Below are 23,160 nucleotides of genomic sequence, written 5' to 3'. Positions count from 1 at the left end.
TTTTTCAGGGAAAACCACAGAAATGGTGATAAGAAATGAGCCGAGGATAAATGAAAGAATAGACATGCAAAACATAATGTTTAGTATCTGCGGCGTCTGTCGCCCTGTCCCAGCCAGTACACCGGCGCTTTGGGGTTCAGGGCGGGGGAACTACGCAGGCTTTAAAAAGGGCTTCTGCCGTGCGTGGCACGGGGGCGGCCGCGTGCTGTCCCCGCGGAATCGACATCAAGAGATTTCGGAAGCACAATTTTTGTGAGGGAGGGTTGCCGGTAACCGCCCGTTCCGGCACCCCGGCATCGGTGAAAAGCAGAGACTGGGCTTCAGCTGCGAGGGGCCCGTGGTGCTCCGGGGTACTGTGTCGAGACTCATCGAGACATACGTTGGGGGGACGTTAATACACCACGGACGGCGGGAAAAGTGGGACAAGGACCGTATCGCTCTAGCCAGGGTGGACTGGTTGCATCCCCGGCCAGCAGGTGGTGCAGGACACTCCATATCGGTCTTTCTATGTTTAAAGCATGTATTTACATATGATTACTATAAAAAAGCCCACTGCGAGCGCAGGGAAGGTCCTCCTTTACACACCTTCCCCTCTGCCCAAAACCGTGCTGCTGTACTCCCCTCCTCACAAAGCTTCATGGTACACGTGTGCAAGGGGACAGTGCCTAGGCCACCCACGGGGCCCCTCAGAATAGGGGCTGCCAATCCCCTCCACCGCAGCTGGCAGCTCTCCAGGCTGCAGGGCAGGGGTCTGGTACTGCACCGGGGAGCAGCCGGCAGGTCCTGTGATGATGCAAGTGCTGCGGTGCATCCCGGCGAGCTCCGGCTCACTGAATGGCATGGCGTACTCAGGCTCTGGCGGCAGTGGCTCTGCGTACTCATTGTGCTTCCCTGGGACGTCATAGTGGTTCAGGACCAGTGGTAGAGTGTAGCCCTCTTCCAAGAGTGGCTTGAAGGTGGAGGGACCTGTCTGGCTGCTGGGGCTCACCTGCACCAGGTCTGGCTCAGTGTACTCTGAAACAGGGAGGCTGCCATGTCAAGAAGGTGATGGTGCTGCGGCAGAGGTGGGTGAGGTGGGTTGAAAAACGGAGCATGTTTGGACTTTCAGGGATAGAAAAACTGCCAAAACCCGCCCAACGCAGGGCACCCACCCATGGAGACTCCACATTCCTTTGCCACACCACAGAGAGGGGCTCCTGCTGTCCCCAGCCACCCTCCAGTGCCAACAGCTGTAATTGAGGTGGACTACTACCACTACTACTAAATAATATGTGGTGCTATTATAATAAATTATAATCATTAATTATAATAATTAAATGGGCATGTCTAATTTATCAGGGCCTCCTTGTTGCACACGTCCACGATGCAGGAGGGGTCAGACCAGAATGGGGAAGGAGGTACAATTAGGAAGATTCAGCACCAGCTCTGGCCTGAGGGACCATTTCCTGCCCTGATGTCCCTGTTACCTGGCGAATGGGTCCAGCTGAGGTCCCCTGGTGTGGGTGCCATGGGGAAGGAGGCCAGGCTGGGGGCTGGCAGGCTCTGCAGGGAGCAGACCTGGCTCGACTCCAGCTTGGGGTACCCTGGGCAGGGAGAGGAAACCCTCAGTTGTCACAGACTGTCACCTGGATGTGCGGGTGTCCCTGGGGCGTGGAACAAGTCCAAGCTTGGCAGCAGCATCAGTTAAACCAGCTGCATCCCACAGCACACAGACCCCTGATTTTGGGAAGGAGTTGTGGACCCTTTTACCTTTTGTGATCCCGCAGTTCAGCTCCACTGCTGACTTCCTGCCAAGGGGAGATGCAAGATGGGGCAAGAGGTCCCAGCTACCCTGTGCCCACCACCACCTATCTCCTCACACCCACTGCCTTAGGGGCTGCACCCCTTTGGACCTGGTGAGCAGCTAGATGAAGGTGCTGGAATTTGGGGACGTGATGATGAGTCCCCCAGGACAAAGCAGGGGACAAGATAGGACCAACCTCTTCCTGTGGCAGAGGAAAGCCAGGAGCAGGAGGCAGGAGCAGAGGAGCACAAAGCCACCAATAAGCAGCATCACCAGCAGCGTGGAGCCTAGGGAGGGAGGGCAGTGTCAGTGCCCAAGGCCCCCATCCTCCCCCTTTGCAGCCATGAGTGTCAAAAGCCCACCTGGGGCCACTAGAGGAGGAAAATTAGTGTGTACCCACGAGGGGATGAAGCCCCAGTGGCACCTCGAACACCAAAAGACAATGCTGCACGCCAAGGACAGCCCCCCGTGGCACCCACCTGCCTTCTCTGGGTCCAGGGCAATGCCAGGGATGGGGGTGCAGCTGGCTGTGTGGCTGGTGGCTTCAAGCACCTCCTTGGGGACACTGGGCACTACAGGACAGAGCATGGACCGTGACTGTGGAACCACCACAGGCTGCACAGGGAGGTGAAGGTCCCAGGAGGATGTTTCAGACATGGGGGTGTGAGGTCCTGTGGAGGGTCTCACCATAGGGACGGGGTATGCGGACCCGTGCCAGCTGGCAGCCCATCAGGGCCACCTTCAGGGCAACGCGCTGGTGCCAGCTCTGCGGTGTGACACGGATGTAGCGGGCGACGATGGGGGGGATAAAGGCATTAGAGACTTCCCCCTGGCTGTCAGCATTTCCTTCAAACACCTACCAGAGAGGGTGAAGAGGCGCCAATGGCTAAATATCCATGGGCAGGGGATCTCAGCTCAGGGATATTCTCCCCATGCCCACCTTGTCCTCCTGACCACTGCTGCCTCTGTAGGGTCTCCAATGCTTCCCATCGCGGCTAGAGGAGACATGGTAGGACGTCACGTAGTAGTTGTGCTGCTCGGAGGAGCCCTTTGTGATGATGCCTGTGAATGCAGGAGGGGGTTCCCTGCTGTCAGTTAGGGGTTGCGGGGCTGGGGAAGGGCTGCCCTCTACCCCACTGCCTTCTTCTCCCAGCTGGAATAGCCCCTATCTCTGAGATACTCAAGACCCAGTCCAGGAAAGGATTAGGAGGGCAGGACACGTCACCTGGCAGAGGGGGATCCTTCTGACCCTGGGAGGGGATTTGGGTGGCAGATTCCAGTGTGGGACGCTCTGGTCTGCCCCCACGAACTGATAACCTCCAGCCCCGGGTGCTAGCCCTGCATTCCTCCCTCCTCCAGCCTCTGGCTGGACAATGTTCCCATTTTCCTCGCTGCGGTCGCCAGGCGCTGGCACACAAAGCCCCTGCTTTTGGCAGGCTTGGGCTGCACAAAAGATGCTCACTGGCACCGGATGCAAGAGCATAATATTAACTTGTTCATCCCAGAAATGGCTGCAGATGAGGGGGGCACAGGGACAAAAGGAGGACAGGAGCAGCCGGAGGGGCTGGTGTGCTCTGCATCCCAGTTAGCACCAGTAAAACCACGGCACAATGAACTCCAGTGTATCCTGGGAGTTATGGAAGTGCAACTGCCCTGGGCAGTTTTGTGGGGATCAGTGAAGCTGGCACAGTGGGAGGACAGTGATCCGGGTGGCATGGGGACACAGGCAGCTGTTGTCTCCCTCTGATGGCAAACTCTCACCTGTGACATTCCTTCGGGTGCCCAGGTCCAGGTCCAGCCAGGCAACCTCGGCACCGGGTTCGGCCGCCCAGGAGTGGCCAGTGGTGCTAAATGTTGCCCGTTCGGCCACCCAGGCTCGGTCCTGGCCCAGCACGTCCACCTCATGCCACCAGGACGAGGCATTGAAGGTGACCACCTCCAGCACATCATCACAGGCTGGGGACAGGAGACAGCACACTGGGAACCCAGAAACCCCAACTAGGAACAGGGGAGTGGCAGCAGGTCTGATAGAAAATCCTGCCTTAATTTCAAGGGAAATGGGAAAAAAATACCTTTGTGGAATACAAGTCGCTTCTCGGAGAGAGATCCCCTGCGTGGAAGAAAGCAGAGGGAGCGTCAAACAGGGTGAACAAACCTTAGGGTCTCTGCAACTGAGGGGTGGCAGTTTCCCAGTGTCAGTGTGGGTGGGTCCCGCAGCTCCACGTGGGGTGCAGCCCCAGCCACTCCTCACCCACCTTTTGGAGCGGAGCCCGTTGGCAAAGGCCGACTCATAGAGCGTGATCCCCTTCTCCCGGGACAGGGTGACCTGCCCGCCCAGCTCATCCGCAATCACCCCGGCATGCACAGCTGCCTTGCACAGCACCGATGTCTGCAGGGAGTGGGAGTAAGGGCAGCCCCCCACGGCAGGCCTGAGCATCCCATGGGGCACCCCAAGGCCACTCTCATCACCTCTGGGTTGCTGAAGGTGACAAGCAGTGGCCACACATGCTGTGGGGACCATCCCTGGCGGGTGCACCATGGTGCCCACACTTACGTCCCGGTAGCCCTGGCTTGGGTTGCCCCAGATGTCCCCATGGATGTCCTTGCAGCCCGCAGGGCAGTACACACTGAAACACATGGTAAGGGGTGGGTCAGGGCTCCCTCCCATCCAAACCCCCTCTTCATACCTGCTCTGCTCCCCATCCCAGCGGAGCTGTACATCTGGAGAGGGATGGAGATGAAACCAGGATTGATGGGGACCCCTGTAGCAGGGGACACCAAAATGGGACCATTCCCCACCCCGACCACTCACCTGATGTGCTCCTGGGTGTAGTGGGTGCCTCGAACCAGGCAGGAGACCAGGTCTGCAAGGCAGGGACACCCCAGGGTAAGGGACTCCCACCTGCCCCACAGCACACACCCACTTCTGCCTTGGGGCACTCCATACCCCTTCCCAACCGAATCCTGCTCCTCATTTGGGTTCTGTCCTTCATGCCCCCAAGTCTGGAGGGGCAGGGAGGGATGGCCCTTTGGTCCCTGAAGCCATTGGCCCCATAGTCCCTTGGTCCCTGCAGCCATTGGCCCCATGGCACAATCTATGCTGCCTGTGGCTCTTCCTGATATTGAGGTGCCACCTGACTTGGGGGTTCAGGGTTCTCGAAGGGGTCCCAGCTGGCTGTATGGTCTGCAGGTCTCCCATGTTTGCTCCCAGCCAGGGAGAACATGGAAGTTCGTGAGCTCAGGGCAATGGAAGCTCATCCTGGGGTCAGCAAGGAGCTTCCTTCGTGTTCCTGCATGGGCCAGGACACATCCCAGGGGTGTCTCTGCATCCCAGGGGATGCTGCCCCCATACCTGGGTGCTGCGAGGTAGCATAGGACATAAGGAGGCCTCGTCCCGAGCGGTGGCTGGTGCTGTTGAACAGGACGGTCACAGTGCTGGAGTTTGTCACGAGGAGTGGGGCAGAAGGGATGGAGTTCCTGCAGTAGGGCCCTGCCAGCAGGGATGGCACCAAGGAGAGGATTTGGGGTCCCTGGGGACATGCTTGGACACCTAGACCCCAGGACTTCACCTTCCCCGGCTTGGCCCTTGCCAGGGCCAGGGGGGCTCAGGCATTTGGGCTGTACTCAGGGTGGTCCCAGAGTTGTCCCACATCCAGAGTGGCCCATCCCCACCAGGGTGCTGAAGGATGGTCCCATGAAGCATGGCCCCATTTCAGGCTAGTCCCATCTTGAAGATGTTTTCATGTTTTGGGATGGTCCCACACCCACGGTGGTCCCAGGCCAGGGCAACCTCATGACAGGATGGTCCCATGCCCAGGCTGATCCCAGCCCCAGGGTGGCTCCATTGCCCTCAATGGGCACCTGCCACCACATGCCCCACTGCAGGGACTGGTACACATGGCATCACCCCATGGGACCCCAAAATGGGAGCTGTGTCCTCGACTCCTCCATATGCCCCCTTTCATAGGTGCTGCTGAAGCTGCCTCCTAAACTGCTCCCTCCCCCCATTTAATCCACATTAATTTGCAGTTCTATCTCCCTGATTAAAACTTCGGCTTAGCAGGCAGGCGGATTCCTTAGGGACATCTCTGGTTCCAGCTGGGGACAGAACGTGGCCCCAATCCCTGAACTGCCATCACCCCCTGTCCCTCACAACGCTCTGCTCTGTATCACGCCTATCACTTGGGCCTCTGGGCACCCAGAGGTGTTTTGAGGAAACCCCATCGTTGTCCTGGGGACAGGGAACTGTGTCCCTGTGTTCCCCTGGGGCTGCTGGTGACACCTCCCCCTGTGCCTTGGTTTCTCTACCCTGACCCACACCCTCATCCTGCCTGGGTCATATTGAACCAGGAGGTTGATCCCAGGGGACGTGGCACATGTGCATGCAGTGATCTCACGTATGTGAGAGAACCAAGATCTGCACAATATACAGATGAGATGCAGATGAGCCCCATGCAGATTTCCCTTCCACTGGTTGCCAGATGGCAGTGCTGCCTGGGTCACTGGTGCCACCTCTGTATGGATCTTGGTGATACCCTGGGAGCCCTCAACTGAGCCCCAGAGGCCGCCACCCCCATGGAGACCCTGCCAGATCCCAGCAGAATCAGCCCAGGGGCCAGACACCAGCTCCGAGTCAGGGAAGGAGCCCACAGCCTCTGCCCGCTCCAGCTGCTTCCCAGAAAACATCTGGAACTTCTCAAGGACCAGCATCAGCTACTGGAGAGGGAGGGGAATCAAAGCTCTGTGTCATGCTGGCATGGCTCTGGTGGCACCCAAAGGGGCTGTGGGTGCCCGGCCACCTCCCCCAGCCCACCAAGAGCGTCATCTGGGAGTCCCCCCCTTCCCCACATTGCTGTATCTCAGCATGGGGCCAGGATGTCTCTAAGCTTTGGGGACAATTATGTCCCTGAGGCCACAGCCAAGGGGATGGGGACCTTGCATGCTGTCACGCCTTTGGTGACCAGCCCAGAAAGGGTGAAAGCCCTGAAGAACAGGGAAAACTCCCAGTCCCATGAATCCAAGCCAGCTCCTTTCCATCCTGCATTTCCCATCGCATCTCCTGTCCAGCCCCTGCCCCTCACCAGGGCTGCTCCTCCATCCCACCCCACCACTTGATGCCTCCCTCCACCCCCAAGACGTTTTCCTCAGCATTCGTCATGTTCCCAGTGCTGCCAAATCCCTCCAAGACCATTAAATCTGTCTGGGAAAATCCTGGAAGTGTTCAGGCAGCAGCTGGGCTGACAAATTAATTATTCAGTGGCTGCATCTGGTCCCAGCTGGGCAGTTCTCTGCCCAAGGCTTCGCAATAATCATCTCCCTGGGTACCCACCTCCTCAGATATCCCTATTCACCAATATTACTCTCCTTCTATAGCCTCCTCCTTGGATATTGACCCTTCTATTTGGGTATCCCCTTTCCTGGATATTTCTCTTCTTTGGATAACCCACTCGTCAGATACTGGATACCCCTCATCCTCTGATATTCCCCTCCTTGGATACCCCCTCCTTGCATACCTCCCTCCTTGGATACTGCCCCACTTGGTTACCCCCCTCCTTAGATATTTTCCCTCCACATGATGAAATCAGCCAAAACCCCAGATTTTCCTGATATTCTCCCTATCCACAACATTGTATCACCCTTGCCTCAGTTCCCCCCGGACCCCCTTACCGTAGGCAGTGCCGGTCTGGGGGTCAGCAAGCAGCAAGGAGCTGTGGGCACAGTGCTCTGAGGGCTCCAGATCCACATCCCCAAATGCCAGGAGTAGGGATGTGCCTGGGGGAGCTTGGAGCCGCCAGCAACACATGGTGTGGTTGGGATACGTGCCCGGGTAGTTTTTGGAGCTCAGGGTGCCACTGTGGGGTGTCAGCAGTGTGTGGCCACAGCCGTTTCCTGCAGAGACACCGGGGAGAGTGCTCAGACAGGCTGTTCCCTGCCTCAGTTTCCCCCCTTGGTGAGGCCCCCAGAACAACCCCTGGGCACCTGCAGCCTCTTCAGATGTTTTCCTCATCCAAAGCATCATTTTCTGGTGGCTTTTCTGGATGCTCCCGGCACTGGGAACTGTCCACAGGGGGATCCAGGGATGAAGCTGCCATAGTTTCCCCCACAGCCACCCAGCATGACCCTCTACCTCCAGCTCCTCTACATCCTCCAGTCCAGGAGAACCCCAATTTGGGGGGATATAAAAGGATTCAAGGAGAGAATATCCCCACTCCATGGGGCTGTACAGCACTGAGCAGCCCCCAGGACCCCTGACTGCAGCCTTGACCTTGAGGATAACCTTGGGCAGCTGCATCTCCATTGCATCCTTCCCAGGGTGATGCCAGACTCACCACAAAAGGGGCTTTTCTCTGGGCTCACTACCTCTGGGCATGAGAGAATATCCTGGAAATAAGCTGAAAGCACTAGGCATTAAAACCTGGCCATAATTTCTGGGCAGGATTGGGGTGCAGGGAAAGGGAGAAAGCACCACTTAGCCCCACTGTGTAGGCCAGGCGTTTGTAGGGGTCCAGTGCTCAACACCTCCTCCTCACATCCCCCAAAAGCTGTTGCTCCTGCCAAGCATCATCCTGGCACAGCCAGAAAGAAAAGGGATGGTGGGCATAGATTTGCCCAGCCTTGGCTCCCCTCGCTGTCACTGGGAGACAACACAAAGCACCAGCAAGGAAAAATCCTACAGGAATAAAAGGGGGGGGACTGGTGGTGAAAGATGCCAGCCCCCGCACAGAGTCTCCTCCTCCCCAGCCTGTGGGAAGGGCCTGCATCCAAACTGGGGGGAGGTTTATTCTGTGGGACTGGGAAAAATCACCAACTTTTGCCCTTTCTGGGCAGTATTCACTGACAGAACAGAGCTGGGAAGGATCAGGTCCTCCAAGACGGGGGGGGCTGGGGTGGACAGTGGCTGCCAGGACAATAGCTCCCAGAAGGGGTGCTCTGGTGGGGGAGAGAAATTTGGGGTATTTTGGGGGAGTTTCTAGCACAGAAAGTTGAAGCCGCTGGGATCTGCATGGAAAACCCTCTATGGCCAGGACAGCTGGACATGTGAGCCCAACTGGGGGGTCTTGGATGGATCCCCCCAGCTCCATATCCGTACTGGTGGTGCAGAGGAGCTGTGGGGACCCATTCTGGGAAAAACCCATCCAAGGAAAGGAAATCTTTGTTAAAAACATCTCGAGTGTGACCAGCGCGTGCCGGGAGGGAATGACAGAGATAAACTGAGAGCTGGAGGCACCCCTGGGAATTTGGCTCCAAAGATCATACTAAGGGGCCAGGAATAGCCATGGGGGACTTGCCCCCAGCCACAGAAACTTTACTCGCCTCCCAAAAAATGTGAAAACTGAATTTCCGGTGGGCGAGGGTGAACTCACAGCTGGGCCCCGCTGGGACCATTCCTGCCAGGGACTTGTTTGTTTTCTCACAGGATGCAAGAAAGACACAACAGGGCAATGCTCCGACAAAAGCCCGGCCCATCCCTGCCTCTGTCATGCTGCTGGCCCCGGGAAAGTCCCCTTGCGTCCACCAGTGGGTTGGGGATCCGGTGGAAACCAGTTGCATGATGTGCCCCAAATCCCACTTTTTGACCGGGAACGTAGTGGGATTCTGCCTCCAGTGATCCCAGCCTGTCCCCGTGCCTCAGTTTCCCCTCGGGGAGAATAATACTTTGGATGACCCGTCGTTGTTTCCTCGCTCTTGGATGAGTTGGGGACTAGTGACACTGGGAAACACCAACTTTGGGATCACGTTTGGGTGAAGATTTCCTCGGGGTCGTCCTGGACCCCGCGGCTACAAATTCCCCCGGGAGCGGCATTCCCGGGATGGAGGCCACTGCCCGGCTCTGCATGTGAATTCCAGCGATCCTCTTAACCCGTGGATTAGGGGTTCCCCGGGAAAGCCCTGCAGGCTGGATGGAGCCGAACACGGGACGGTCGGGACCCCCGGCGCAGTCGCCACCGGGGGCAGGGACAGAGAGAGCTGGGGGGTCTGCGGGGAAAACGGGCGAGTGCAGGATCGGCGTGATGCGGGGGTGGCGGGGGGCAGGGACAGAGCTCGTCCCGTCCGGTACCGGAGCAGAGGGATACTGGCGACCCCGTCCCGGACCGGTAGCAGGACAGATGGACGGCGGGGACCCCGTCCAGTCGGGTACCGGGACAGAGGGATGGCGAGGATCCCGTTTTGGGTCAGTACCGGGACAGAAGGATGGCAGAGATCCCGTTCAGGAAAGGAACCGGGGCAGGCGCACCACGACGACCCTGTGCCGGTGTGGTCTGCTCTGGTCACAGCGGGGAACCGTTCCCGGGAGCCCATCCTGATTCAATCCCGGTCCAGACACAGCGAAGAGCCTGTCCCGGACCGTCCCGGGGCAGAGGCGAGTCCATCCGGTCTCCCTTCCCAGTCCCCATACCGCACCAAGTTCCGGTCCCATCCCGGCGAGTGAAGCAGAAGCCCTGGGGGTACCGGTGGGAGTGCGGCTCCCGGTGCCGCGTCCCGGTGTGGGATGTCCCGCCGCCGGGGCTCCGCAATCAACACTCACCGTCCTGTGCGCCGGCCGAACGCAGCCCCAGAGAGCCGAGCAGGAGGCAGTGGCGGAGCAGCGCCAGCGCCCCCGGGGCCGCCCCGTCGCCCGCCCGCATCCTCCTCCCGCCGCCGCCACCCCGGCCCCGCCGCTGCTCCGCAGCGCTGTCGCCCCGGCCCCGCCCTTCTCCGCCCTGCCGCGCCCATTGGCTGTCGCCGCCCGACCCCGCGTCACCATTGGTCTGCCTCGTTGTCAGTCGACCGGCACGCACGGCGGGGGCAGTGGGGGATTCGGCGGGCCGGCCGTGGGAGGTCCCGGTGGTCCCGCCGGGGCTGGGCTGGGGCGGGGCGGGAGATGGCCGGTAGCGCGTTCCACGACTCGCTGCTGTGAGCAGGGTGGGGGGAACCTCGCCGTGACACCCCCGCCGCCAACTCGTGGCTTGGGCTGGCGGGTGACGACGCGAAGGCGATACTGCCGGCGGCCACCAGGGAGCAGCAAAACGCCGCGTGCGTCACCGGTCGGCCCCTTTAAGGCAGGCGGCGGCCGGAAGTGCTGGCGGCCGAGGCCGCGGCGGGCACTGCGCATGCGTTGCTGCTGCCCGGCCCGCCTCCCCCCTCCCCATCCCCCCGTTCCCCCGTCCCACAGCCCCCGGTCTCGGCCGCTCGCCGACGGTAAGGCCCAGTCCGCGCCGCGCTACGGGGGCCGGGAGGGGCCATGCGGCGCGAAGGGGCGGGGCGGGAGGGGGCCTGGCCCCGCCGAGAGGGGAGGGAGGGGTCAGCGCCGTACGTGCCGCCGCCGCTGCCGCGAGGGCGGGCGTCGCGCGCGCGCCGCTCGGGGTGGGGGGGGTATGGGGGGGGCAGCGGGGGGGGTAGCCAGCGCCGTGGGGAGGGGGGCCGAGGCCACGCCCCCTCCCCGGGCAGGCCACGCCCCTTCGCCGCCGTGCGCGCCGCGGGGTGGTCCCGCGGGTCCCGCGTCACGTGACCTGTCGACCCCAGCACGGCGGAGGCCGCGACACCCGAGGCGCAGCCCGGAGAGCCCGCGGGGGCCGGGGGGTTCCCTTGTGCAGTTCCCCCCCTTTTCACTTAAGGCCTCGACGTGATCGCCGCCGCGATTTGTCTGTGTCCTATTGACCCCCCCCCCCCCCCCCCCCCCCCGGGCCAGATATCGTGGCGAAGCTCTGCCATCTCTCGAGGGGTGCCGGGGGCTTTGTGTGTCCCCCGGACCGGGATGAGGTGCGGGAAACCGCGGGAGTCCCACGCCTGGAGCCGGGTGGGCGCGTGTCCTCTATGTCGGCGGCTCCCCAGGTTTGTCCTGGTGTATCCCAACCAGGGGATATCGAAACCCCTGTCACTCGCCAGGAGATCCTGACCTGAAATCTCTGAGATTTAGATGGGATATTGAGAAGAAATTGTTCCCTATGAGAGTGGTGAGGCCCTGGCATAGGTTGCCCAGAGAAGCTGGCTGCCCCATCCCTGGAAGTGTCCAAGGCCAGGCTGGATGGGGCTTGGAGCAACCTGGTCGAGTGGAAGGTGTCCCTGCCCATGGCAGGAGGTGGGACGAGATGAGCTTTCAGGTTCCTTCTTACCTCAACCATTCCTTGATTCTGAGACTGGCTTTCCCAGCAGCTTGTAGACCTCAGGCTTGCAGGGATGACCTCCAGCCGCACACTGGAACCAAACCACCTCTGTGCCTCGTGCACAACCATAGGCACATCCCCTGGGAATGCAGCTTCTCCGGGACCCCTGTCAGGTCCTCCTGTGTTAGCACCACACCTTGACACCAGCTTCTACTGGGAAGGATCATCCACAGGCATTTTCCTGGTAGTGAGGGATCAGAGTATGCCAGGGGTGGACCAGACCATTCCAGGTGTGGCTGGAGGCACTGCTGTCCAGGGCCAGTGGGAGAAGCTCTGTGTTGGAAACACACTCTTGCCAAAACCCACCAATGTGGGTCTGTTCCTTGATGCCAGGTTGGGGGTTCAGGGCTGGAGAGAGCTGCTGGCTCAGGAAGTTATGAGTAGGATGACACTGGGGGGATCTGCCTCTGGGATCTGTTCCTAGCTCTCGTGATCCACAGGGAGGAGAAAACCTTGCCAGGTTCATGTGAGAGATGGCGAATGCCGAGGTGAGCGTCCCTGTGGGCGATGTGGTGGTCGTACCAAGTGACGGGAGTGAAGGGGAGAACCCAGAGGATACCAAAACCCAAGTGATCTTGCAGCTCCAGCCGGTGCAGCAAGGGTGAGTAAGATGGTACTACCTGGGAGGTGCAAGGTGGGATGGGGGGGAGCCCCGTGGGTTTTCGTGGTGTGGGGACAGAGCGTCAGTGTGTTTTCCAGGTCTGCCTCAGTTTTGTGCCACAAAGGGGAGAGAGAAAATACAACAGATTAAATCTTTTGTTTGTGTCGTTGTCATGGGGCCTCAGAGGGCTGAAATTGTCCTGCGAGGCTGTGTTGGTGCACTGCTCCCACATTGTGGAAGCAGTGCTGTCCCAGTCTCTCTCTTCCTTCTCCAGTCCCAGGGTTGGTTTTTGCCACACTGCAGCTGCTGGATGCGGTGGTCTGTGTGTTCAGACCTTCATGTGCCTCTGTGCCAGCTCTCTCCTAAAATAATCCTTTCCTAAAATAAAGTGGGGCTGGGATGTGGAGGGAATTTTGTAGCTCCGTGGCAGCTGCTGCAGGGAGTGGCTTCATCTTCACTCTGGATCAATCGGGATGGAAAAAAAAAACTGGCTCTAGTTTGATAATATTTGCAGGGACAGGGTGGCTGTGGGCCTGACAGTGGCTTCCCTTAGTGGTCATCTGTGTTGCAGTGTCACACAGGGCTGGAAGGGAAATCCTAGGACACTGGGCTCTGCTGCCTGTTGTCGAGGGTGACCAAAAGCAGAGGAAAAGGCACAGGGAAGCCTGCAGAGCTGCCTCAGTGGTGCCGGCAGAGTGGAGGGTGGGATGACAGCACTGGGAATGCCTCTGCGTCTGTCAGCCCTTGGGATTGCTAGTGTTTTGTTTTATTAGCATTCGCCAAAAAATTCCTGGTGATTGAAACTGTATCAGACAAAATTAATGTCCCTTGAGGACAGGCAAAAAGAAATTTACTGAATTTTTTAACCCTGTGCTGTGAATCCTAATTTCCCATGATTTATATAGTTTGTTTATGGATGGCCACTTTCACCACAGGATTTACCAAGAGGGCTCTGAGGCCAGCGCCGCTGTGGTGGCCGTGGAAACCCACACCATCCACAAGCTGGAAGAAGGGATTGGTGAGTTCCTACTCGGTGTGGATGAATCCCCTCCTGTGCAGGGTTGGTGTCTCCAGTTCACTGGGCTTCCTTCTGGCTCTGCCCCTGCAGATGCTGATTCCCAGGCATGGATGTGGGTTAAGGGGCTGGGCATACTCTGGAATAAGAGTCTGCTGTTACTGCTTGGTCTCAAAGTCCTGGAATTGAGATCCTGGCTCTCCTTCAATGAATGGTAAGGGCTCCCATGGGGTCCAGGGGGAGCCGGGATGTCACCCTAGTCCTAGTATGCAGACACTGGCAGCAGGAATGATAGTGATGAGGATGTGGTGGCTGAAGCATCAGGCTCTGGTTGTGGGGTCTTTGCTGAACCAGCTGTCTGATGGTTTGGATTGGATGTTCATAAGAACTGAGAAGGTTGGCTCCAACTGCTCTCTCCCATCCTGAGCAGTGTGTGGAAAAAGGCTCCTGTCACAGGATGCTGTCACTAGTTCTTGACTAGAGTTCTGCTTCCTGTATCGGTTTGGGTCTTTTGGCAGGATTAGCAGAAACTCTGGACATGAAGAGAATATATTATCAGTAAATATCTGATATCATTGCTAAAGAGATACCAGAGCTGCAAGAATCTGAGAGATATCTGTGCTTCAAATTTTAAACCATTTTGTTGCTACTAAGATTGTTCTCATTGACACCTCCCCCCTTACAGATGCGTTAGATTTCTGATTTCATGTTTCCCTACAGATGAGCTTCATTTGCAGCATTGTTACACCAAAAAGTAGATGCCAGTTGCTGTTAGAGTTAATCTGAACTAACTCTGAGAAGATGGAGAGGACTGATCCTGAACTGGGATCTGCCCTTTTTTTTGGTTTCCTAAGTGCAGGTCTCATAACCTAGGAGCTTCCAGCTCCTACCTTGTGGGATTGGAGCCTCTTGGGTGGAAAGTTTCATTTTGAGCCATTCCTCCCTCAGATCCCAGCACCCTCGAAACGAGTGAGGAAATCGAGATCGCCTATCCCATCACCTGTGGGGAGAGCAAAGCCATCCTTCTCTGGAAGAAGTTTGTCTGTCCAGGAATTAATGTCAAGTGTGTGAAGGTAAAAGAGAAACTCCCAGTGGATTCCTTTCTGCTTTTCAAGTGTGCTGGTTGGCCTCTACAGGAATTCCTTAGTCTTTGTGTTTCATCTTGAGTCCTTGGATTGTTGGTGCCAAAGTTGTTTTTGATGGGGAGAAGCATGGAAAGAGTGGATTAAGGAGGGAAGGATATCACCCACTTCATATTTCAGTGGTATTTGCCCTTGATGAAGGACTGAAGGCAGGCAGGAGATATGTGTTGAGATCTGGCAGAGCTTTCCCTCCTCCCTTTTCCTCGATGTCCTGGTATTCCACTTCTGTCACTTCCTTGGCGAGCAGGTTGCATTAAGAAGGGAAATTGTGATGTTACCTTTTCCCACCTGAGAGCATGGCAGTTTGACAGCCAAGCCCCTTGTGCTCCCGCCCCTCAGCAGGAACTACTCAAGTCACTGGAGCAGGGCAGAATGGATGCTCAAGGGAAGACCTGTGTCAGTTGGATGCTGCTGGGCCATTGGATGTAACAGAAACATCCTGTAATGATCTCCAAAATGACTGTACATGTTCACAGGAGATTATTTGGTTCATATAAACCCTTCAGGGCTGTTTTTGGTTAGGGCTGTGAATGCCTGTGGTTGGCAGGTCATCCCTACAGACATGCTTCCTGGAGCTGTGAGCATTGCTGTGCCCAGGGGATCAAAGCTGGGAGAGACCTGAGAAGCAGCTCCTCTCTCTGGGTGGAAATGGGGACTAAGATGAGCTGTGTTGGATGTCCCAGTCCTCCCAAGTGATATTATCCTATTTGCTAAGTCTTTGCTTGTCTTGTTGCCAGTTCAATGACCAACTGATTAGCCCGAAGCACTTTGTTCACCTGGCTGGGAAGTCTACCCTGAAGGACTGGAAGAGAGCCATTCGCCTCGGAGGAATCATGCTAAGGTATTTGACCCCTGTCCAACTTCAGGGCTCCACCCCTGCAGCTGCAGGACCCCCAGCAGGCATTTTGTCTGCCTTGCAGTCCCCAGAGGCCTCTTGGAGGCCCACAGTACCTCGCCAGCAGCCTGCAGAGATCCTGGCTCCATGATGTGAGGGTCAGGATCCCTCACCCTGGACTGAAGTGGCATCGCCTGGGGAACCTGGGGTGGAACAGGACTGAAACCATGTGTGTGAAGCTGGGGGTCTCTTGTGTTTGCCATTTGAAAGCCTTGCAGGAGATTTTTTGGGTGCAGAGTGGCCCTGGGATCTCCCTTTCTCTTTCCTTCCCATGACCATAGCATTCCCAGGTGGAATACTCCCTTTTGTCTCTAGGCTAATACTTGAATTGAACCTGATTGTATCCCCATTCCCTGCACAGGAAGATGATGGATTCAGGGCAGATTGACTTCTACCAACACGACAAAGTTTGCACCAACACCTGTCGAAGCACCAAGTTTGATCTCCTGATCAGCAGTGCCAGAGCACCAGTGCCAGGGCAGCAGAGCGTGGTGCAGACTCCAACCTCAGCTGATGGTAGGAAACCAGTTACCAATGCCATGGGAACTTCCCTCTGATGCTCCTCTCCCTCCTACACACACTTTACACCTTCTTCCCAGGCACATCAGGGCAGTCCTACCAGCAGATTGCTCTGGTTTCTGGGAAGGAAAATGCTTCTTGTGTCTCTTTGGAGAAATCTTGGCAGCATCTGTCAGGGGGCTCTGCTCTGCGGGACTGGGAAGGTTGGAAAACAGCTGGCATCAAGAAGCTGCTTTCCAGAGAGGCAGCCTTCATAGCCAGGAGAAGGATTGAGAGCCTTACAGGGATCTTTGTTCTGGGATCATCATGGGAGCGAACACTTGTGAGAGCTTGCACAGTATTTTCTGATATATTTCCCATTTGTGAGTCTCTTGTAAAGGCATGAGTTGGTCTCAGGAGTGAATTTAGAAATGCTGTCCTCCTTCAGAACATCCATGAACAGGATGTGGTGGTTGGACATGATTTGATTGTCATTCCAGCTGCAAGTTCTCAGTGATCCTGTGCTCCAGAGCAGATACTGATCTCTTTGCTGAGGTTAAGGGAGAAGACTATTCCCAACTGTACCCCATCGTTAAGCTAGGTGGGTTACATTTCTCTGAGCCCCTGGGTGGGTGACATGGCAGAGTTGTCCATAGGCAAAGGAGAATCTCTTGGAAAGCACCATAGCCAACTTACAGTGGCTGCACATTGGTAAGTCCCAAATTTGATCCAGAAACTTAGAATTGCATCAGATCCATTTCCCTTTTATAAACCAGCTGGGACTCCAGCTCCATTTCATGAGGGATTAGGGGTGCAGAGCTTCCTGTGGATGATGCAAGGGGAGAAGGGTGGCTGGGCTGAGCCTTATTTGTTCCCTTCTTTATTTTGATCTCTTTCTGCTCCTTTGAGCCAGCACTCCACTGTGCAAGGCACATGGTTTTCCCTCCAGAAGCTCCAGAGCTTTTCAGTCACAGTTCCAATGAGAAGCAGCAATATTTGCTTTTAACTGGTTTGTTTGAAAGAAGCCAAGCACAAACCTGACCCAAAGAGTGAAAGAGAGCCTGGAGAGGGCTGAGGGGTTGGGAAGCAAAGCAGGGATTCAGGCTGTCAGAGGGAGCTGATGGGGGCTTTCTGGCAGGGAGCATCACCCAGATTGCGCTGTCAGAGGAGAGTATGGAGGAGGGGATAGAGTGGAACTCGGCTCTGACAGCTGCTGTCACCATGGCCACTGAGGAAGGCATGAAAAAGGACACGGATGAGATTTCAGGTAAGCTTAGGCTGCTTGTTGGGTGTTTTCTTCCCCTCTCCTCCCCTGTTACATTTTGGAAACCTAAATCTTGCAAATAAGTAAAGTTTGGGCAATGACAAATCTATCCCTCAGCCCCTTGGTTCTCCAGCATTACCCAGACATCCAGGTTTTCTGCCAAAGGGAGCTCCTCAGCACTGCAGGACTTCGGCCCTGGCCTCTTGGCTGATGGATAATCCCTCAGATCAGATGTTACTGGTTGCAGTGAGGGGCTTTTCTGTTTTATTCTAAGGACGTGAAACACATCTGGAACACATTTGGAACGAACAAAGAGCAGTCATGTTTATTCCCTGTGAACTCTCTGTTCTGTGTCTCTCTGGCCTTCCATCCCCTTGTTGTATCAGTATGGAAGCTTAGCTAGAATTTCCTCAAATCATGATTTTAAGCTTTGCATCTTGCAAAAATGTGAAATGTTGCCTTGGAAGTCATGGACTTGCTTAAAAACCTGTTCCTGATTTGCTGCCTGAATCTATTTTGCTTGGTTTGGGGTTGGTTATTTTTTTCACATGTCCTGTCCACCCCAGTAGCCAAGCTACCTTGCAAAAGTAGTCACCTTGAAAGGATACATTTGCCTTAGAGGTTTAAGGTGGCCCTGTGGGAAAAATGCCAAATGCTTGCATATGTTGACTTTTCCTCCTCTTTTGTGCCAGAGGACACACTGATGTTCTGGAAAGGAATAGCTGATGTGGGGCTGATGGAAGAGGTGGTGTGCAACATCCAAAAGGAAATAGAAGAAGTCCTAAGAGGTGTGCAGCAGCGGTTGGGTCAGTCTCCCTTCCAGATGACAGGTAGGTTGTGAGGAAAAAGCCTCAAAAGGGCAGTTGCAGGCAAAAAAAACAGTGCTAAGGGTCCATTCCACCATGTGAAGCTGGTGAGTCAGGATGGGGAGCGAGTTCCCACTCATGAGCTGAGTTGTGGGAGCATAGTCTGTATTCTCAGCCTGCCCAGCTGTGAAGTGCCTTTGCTTCAAAGCACAAGGATGCACCATTCCATCCTGTTCCCTGAGCAAAGTGACCCCGGCAGCTTGCTCGGACCATCAGATGACTGTCCATAGTTCCCAGCCCTGATGGAAGCTTTCCCAGTGTCACTTCGACCGGAGTTACTCAAACTCTGTGACACTGCAGCCTAAACAGGTCCTGCCCCCTCACTTCTTGTTCTGCTTTTACTGGTGCCAGAAAACCTGTTTTGGGGGCTGAACCAGATGAGGGAAATTATCTTGGTTAAAAATAAATCCCCCTCCCCTTTTAAGGGTTATTTTTAACTAGTAACAGGCTCCCTAATCTGGTTCGGCACATGCCCCTGTGAACATCTCTTGTTGATGCTCTTCCTGGGGGAACATCCATGTAGCCACAAACTTCATTTTACCCAGGACATTTTTTTTAAATTTCTAATTTAACTTCAGGCTGGCGCATCTTTGTGTCTGATAGGTGTCAGGCTTTAGGAACTATGAGTGATTGAAGTCAGTGGATTATAACAGACATTTTGCACAGCTTTCAGTGGAGATTGGCATGTTAATGACACTGTCAGGAGCATGGGGGTGATGATTTGGTGGAGAGCTCATTTGTATCTCTGTGATTGCAAATTACACTTTCATTTGCAGCAATTAGGAGCTGCTTGAGTGACACAGCTCTGTCAAATTTGCTTTATCGTGTGAATGGAATGATTTAATCCTGGGATGTCAGAAGGATGAGGGAGTTGAGTTTCCTTTTTTTCAGCTAGCCCTTGTGGAAGAACAGAGAGAGTTTTAAAAAGTGGTAGAAAATTTTTGGTGTAACAGGAGCATCTTTTGAGTGCCCAAGTCTTTACATCCCTGTGCCCTTTCCTTGGAGATGCTGCAGTCCTGAACAATGTCGCCCATACATTTGGCTTAATGGACACAGTCAAGAAGGTGCTGGACAACAGGAAAAACCAGACAGAGCAAGGAGAGGAACAGTTTCTTTACACACTGGCAGGTAAAGGGCCTAACAAAAGTTCACATCCTGCTGCTACTCTTGGGAATGGACATGACTTTCCCTTTCCTCAGTTAATTAGGTTTAGTGTTCTGTACAGGCTGCCCCAAAAGAAGTGAATCCCAATCCCTTTCTGTCCTAGGGCTTGAGTGAAATTTCCTCTCTCCCCTGTCTCAAAGAGAGCAGTTGCTTGGGACGTTGGACAACTCAAAGTCTATTGAGTTTGCTGCAGTGGGGGTGCTGCAGGCATGAGTCCAATTCCCTCAGGATTAGGGACAGGACCTGCCTGCTCAGTGCTGTGCTATGATCACCTGAGCCGTGGACGTGTTGTGCTGTACCCAAGCTAATAAGCCTCTCTGAGTATGGGGTGCTGAGCTTCTGCTTGTCTTGGCTATCAGGGCTATCTGCTTGTCTTATAGTGCTATTGGGTGTCCTGCTCAGCTTTCCCTGAGCTGAAGCCACTGACTGACCTGAGATCCCCAGAGCCGCTTATGGATGTGTCTCCCTCCTCACCATGTACCATAGGATCTGTTGTTATCTGAGATGTCCTCGTCCCCTACTGCCCTGGATGTATGAGGTCACTGTGCTACTTCTGGCTCCCAGTGTTCCCACTGATAAGTGTTGAGGGGGACGTTTCATTGACTCAGGCATCCTGCTGGCTGTCCCCAGTGCAGGTGCTTGGCTCCTGGGGAGGTGACCCAGCCAAGCTCAGGAAGCAATTCCAACTGCCTGGGGGGGGGCGGGGTATTCACTCTCCCTTGCAGGTGGGTTTAGCTTGTGGGGAGCAGAAATGTCCATCTCCTTGTCAGTAGGAGTAGCCAACACGTATGGAATGTTACCTGTGTCTTACCCAGGTGCTGGCAGTGGGAACATTGACCAGGTATATGTAGGTGGCAGGAGAACCTACCCTTTTCCTTCAGTGCCATTTGATCTCAAGGGAGAAGCCCAGATCAGGCTCGCTGGTTGGTTGGGTGACCTCCTGTCACAAACTTGGGAGTGATGGTTGTTTCTGGAGCCCCAGGAGCTCCTATTTACCCTGGCGTGACATGTTGCTCAACCATTCCCTATGCAGACCTGGAGCGGCAGCTGGAAGAACAGAAGAAACTTGCCAGGGACCAGAAGACCAAGTCCCAAACCATCCAGAATGTGGTGCTGATGCCCATGAGCACTCCCAAGCCTCCCAAGAGACCCCGTCTGCAGCGCCCAGCCTCCGCTACCATCCTCAGCCCCTCCACCCCTATCCAGCAGCCTCAGTTCACTGTCATCTCCCCCATCGCCATCGCGCCCGTTGGACAACAGTTCTCTGTGGGCAACATCCCAGTGGCAACCCTCAGCCAAGGCTCCAGCCCAGTGACTGTTCATACCTTGCCATCTGGCTCCCAGCTCTTCCGATATGCCACCGTGGTTTCATCCTCCAAGACCAGCTCCTCAGACACCGTCACCCTGCACCCATCCTCCAGCCTGGCACTGCTGAGCTCAGCAGCCATGCAGGACACTGGGGCCCTGGCCAATGTGGCGACCATGGTCAACCCCGTGGAACTGGTGGCCATGGAGTCTGGCATCACTTCCACCATCCAAGCTGTGGAAGGCACCTCAGACGACGGGCAGACCATCATAGAGATTGACCCGGCGCCGGATCCTGAGGCAGACACAGACGAATCAGAGGGCAAAGCTGTGATCCTGGAGACAGAGCTGAGGACTGAGGAGAAAGTGGTGGGAAATGTGGAAGACCATCAGCACCAGGTCCATAATGTGGAGATTGTGGTCTTGGAAGACTAGTGGGGAAGGCAAGCATCAGTTAGGGGAAGAGTTGGGTATTCATTTTATTTCAGGCTTTTTTGTTAAGCATTTTTTCCAGCCACCCCATTTGTTACCATGGATATTTTCATTGTACTGTATATTTTATACATATATTTATATATATATATATATATATATATATATATATATATATATATATATATGTGTGTGTGTGTGTGTGTGTGTGTGTGTGTAAAGTTTGGTTTATTTTTTTAAACAAAGCTGGAGAAACACGAGACATGGATAAAGCTCCGTCTCCGTGGAGCACTGAACAATACCACTTGTGGAAGGGTCAAGGTAAGGTCAAGGAGAGACTGGATCTCTGCTGGAAAACCCAACCAGGAAGAACTAGCCATGCCTCGGTGCTTCTGCTCCAGGGCTGCCCTAGTGCCCTAGCCCGGAGACTTTATTTGAGAGACAATAACACTTGAGTGTGGATGTGGCTGTGAGAAGGGGTGACGGATTTGGGGTGGAACAGGTACCTCATTTGTATTTTTATTTTCCCCAGGGAAAGGGAATTCTGTCGGACTCTTCACTGTCACCTCAAATTTTTCTTGCTTTGAGGAGGCAGACAGTACAATGTCGGCCATATACATGGACAGTACAGTACTGTCCATGTTCTCCTCCTCCACACAAATTGTTTTTATATCTCTATTTTTTGTATTTGTTTGCTCTCTCCCTTCCCTTGTCCAGGTTTCCCAGCTGCAAAGCCCTGGGACCTTCTCTCAGGGTCCCTGTGTCCCAATCCCTCCTCTTCCCATGGCACTTTTCCCCCATCCCTTTCCCTGCCTGGCAAGGCTCGGTGCTGCAAATGCCACTTGACGACTCCAAGATCACTTCAGCCTTTTGTATAAGGCAAAAAATATCAAGCTCAAACCCAGATCTCCCCCCTTGGCTGCTCAGCACCGCAGGGACCTTTCAGGGTGTACAAAGCATGTTGTGCTGTTGCTTTCTGGGAGAGACAGATTTTGGATCAGGACAGCTTCTGTTTACACTGTGTGCTGAGGCTGCTCTGTGCTTGTCGCTTCTTGTTTGGTGGTTTTATTTTTGTATTATTTTTTCTTCTTTCTTCCTGTAATCTCTTGGCAGGGTTAGAACTGGCACATTGCTGAAATACGATGCACCCTGCTGTTTTCCCACTTTCCCTCTTTTTTTCTGGAGGTTGGAGATCCATTCGGACTTTGCCACACTGGGAAAATGGAGGGGGAAAGCAACGGGTGGCTTCAGAGGTGTGGAGGTTTGGGAGGCTGGGAGGGTGGGAACTGCTTGGCTGGAAATATTAAGCAAAGGAACACACCTGGGGAGGGTGGGGGGAGGGCAGGAAGATGTGTCTGGCTATTTTTTTTTTTGCATTAAAAGGAAAAATGGAGTTAAGCTCCAATAGATTTTTTCATTGGAGAGGTGAAAGGCGGTGCCTCCATCACCTTGGGGACAGCAGGGGATGGGCAGGGATTCCTGAACCTTGATTTGTGAAGTGGTTGCTGCTGCTCTGATCTTGGCCTGTGGGAAGTGTTTCCTGGCTTGGGGTGGAGGTGAGAACAGCTGTGGGAGCCAGATCCCGCGCTCAGCCTGGAGAAGAGAAGGTTCTGGGGAGACTCTTAGAGCCCCTTCCAGTGCTTAAAGGGGCTCCAAGAGGCCTGGAGGGACAGGACAAAGAGGAATGGCTTCCCACTGCCAGAGGGCAGGGTTAGATGGAGTTATGGGAAAGAATTCTTTCCTGTGAGGGTGGGGAGGCTCTGGCACAGGGTGCCTAGAGAAGCTGTGGCTGCTCCTGGATCCCTGGCAGTGTCCAAGGCCAAGTTGGATTGGGCTTGGAGCAATCTGGAATAGTGGAAGGTGTCCCTGCCCATGGCAGGGAGTAGAACAAGATGAGCTTTCAGGTCTCTTCCAACCCAAACCAGTCTGGGATTCTGTGGTTTTGGATCAGGGATCCACCTCCTTCCATATCCAGCCACCTTCCCTCCATTCTCCTCTGGCTTCCTCAGGTCCTTGATTGAAGGGGAATGGGGACCTTTTGGAGACCCCT

General features: G+C 55.2%; 2 protein-coding genes and 1 non-coding gene across 7 annotated transcripts; 2 read left to right on the top strand and 1 right to left on the bottom strand.

The window, feature by feature from the left end:
• Positions 1-61: 61 nt before the first annotated feature.
• On the bottom strand, positions 62-10,963 carry LOC119711086 (discoidin, CUB and LCCL domain-containing protein 1-like). The gene is given in 16 exon segments (XM_038160833.1): positions 62-1,014; positions 1,467-1,583; positions 1,750-1,787; positions 1,980-2,070; positions 2,263-2,355; positions 2,471-2,639; positions 2,724-2,845; positions 3,545-3,739; positions 3,856-3,893; positions 4,039-4,172; positions 4,338-4,410; positions 4,596-4,647; positions 5,136-5,273; positions 7,451-7,672; positions 10,311-10,641; positions 10,644-10,963. Coding segments are annotated over 16 exon segments (2,436 nt in total). The 5' UTR covers positions 10,878-10,963; the 3' UTR covers positions 62-625.
• LOC119711248 lies at positions 164-293 on the top strand. Its single transcript, XR_005259685.1, has one exon. It is a non-coding gene; the product is annotated as a U11 spliceosomal RNA (small nuclear RNA).
• GMEB1 (glucocorticoid modulatory element binding protein 1) lies at positions 10,826-22,374 on the top strand. 5 transcript variants are annotated; one of them, XM_038160835.1, is made up of 12 exons: positions 10,826-10,963; positions 12,369-12,529; positions 13,465-13,547; positions 14,493-14,617; positions 15,424-15,527; positions 15,943-16,097; positions 17,218-17,346; positions 18,036-18,173; positions 19,215-19,337; positions 20,407-21,077; positions 21,357-21,431; positions 22,224-22,374. In XM_038160835.1, the coding sequence occupies exons 2-12, from the start codon at positions 12,402-12,404 to the stop codon at positions 22,227-22,229; spliced, it is 1,737 nt and encodes a 578-aa protein (XP_038016763.1). In that variant the 5' UTR covers positions 10,826-10,963; positions 12,369-12,401; the 3' UTR covers positions 22,230-22,374. The 5 variants fall into 5 exon arrangements, with proteins under 5 accessions (XP_038016763.1, XP_038016762.1, XP_038016766.1 ...); XM_038160834.1 differs by having other exon boundaries at positions 21,357-22,374; XM_038160838.1 differs by lacking the exon at positions 22,224-22,374 and having other exon boundaries at positions 20,407-21,121; positions 21,357-21,473.
• Positions 22,375-23,160: the final 786 nt, after the last annotated feature.

The sequence above is a fragment of the Motacilla alba genome, chromosome 23 (assembly GCF_015832195.1).
Source record: "Motacilla alba alba isolate MOTALB_02 chromosome 23, Motacilla_alba_V1.0_pri, whole genome shotgun sequence".
Classification (NCBI taxonomy): domain Eukaryota; kingdom Metazoa; phylum Chordata; class Aves; order Passeriformes; family Motacillidae; genus Motacilla; species Motacilla alba.
This window is presented reverse-complemented; position numbering and strand designations above follow the sequence as displayed.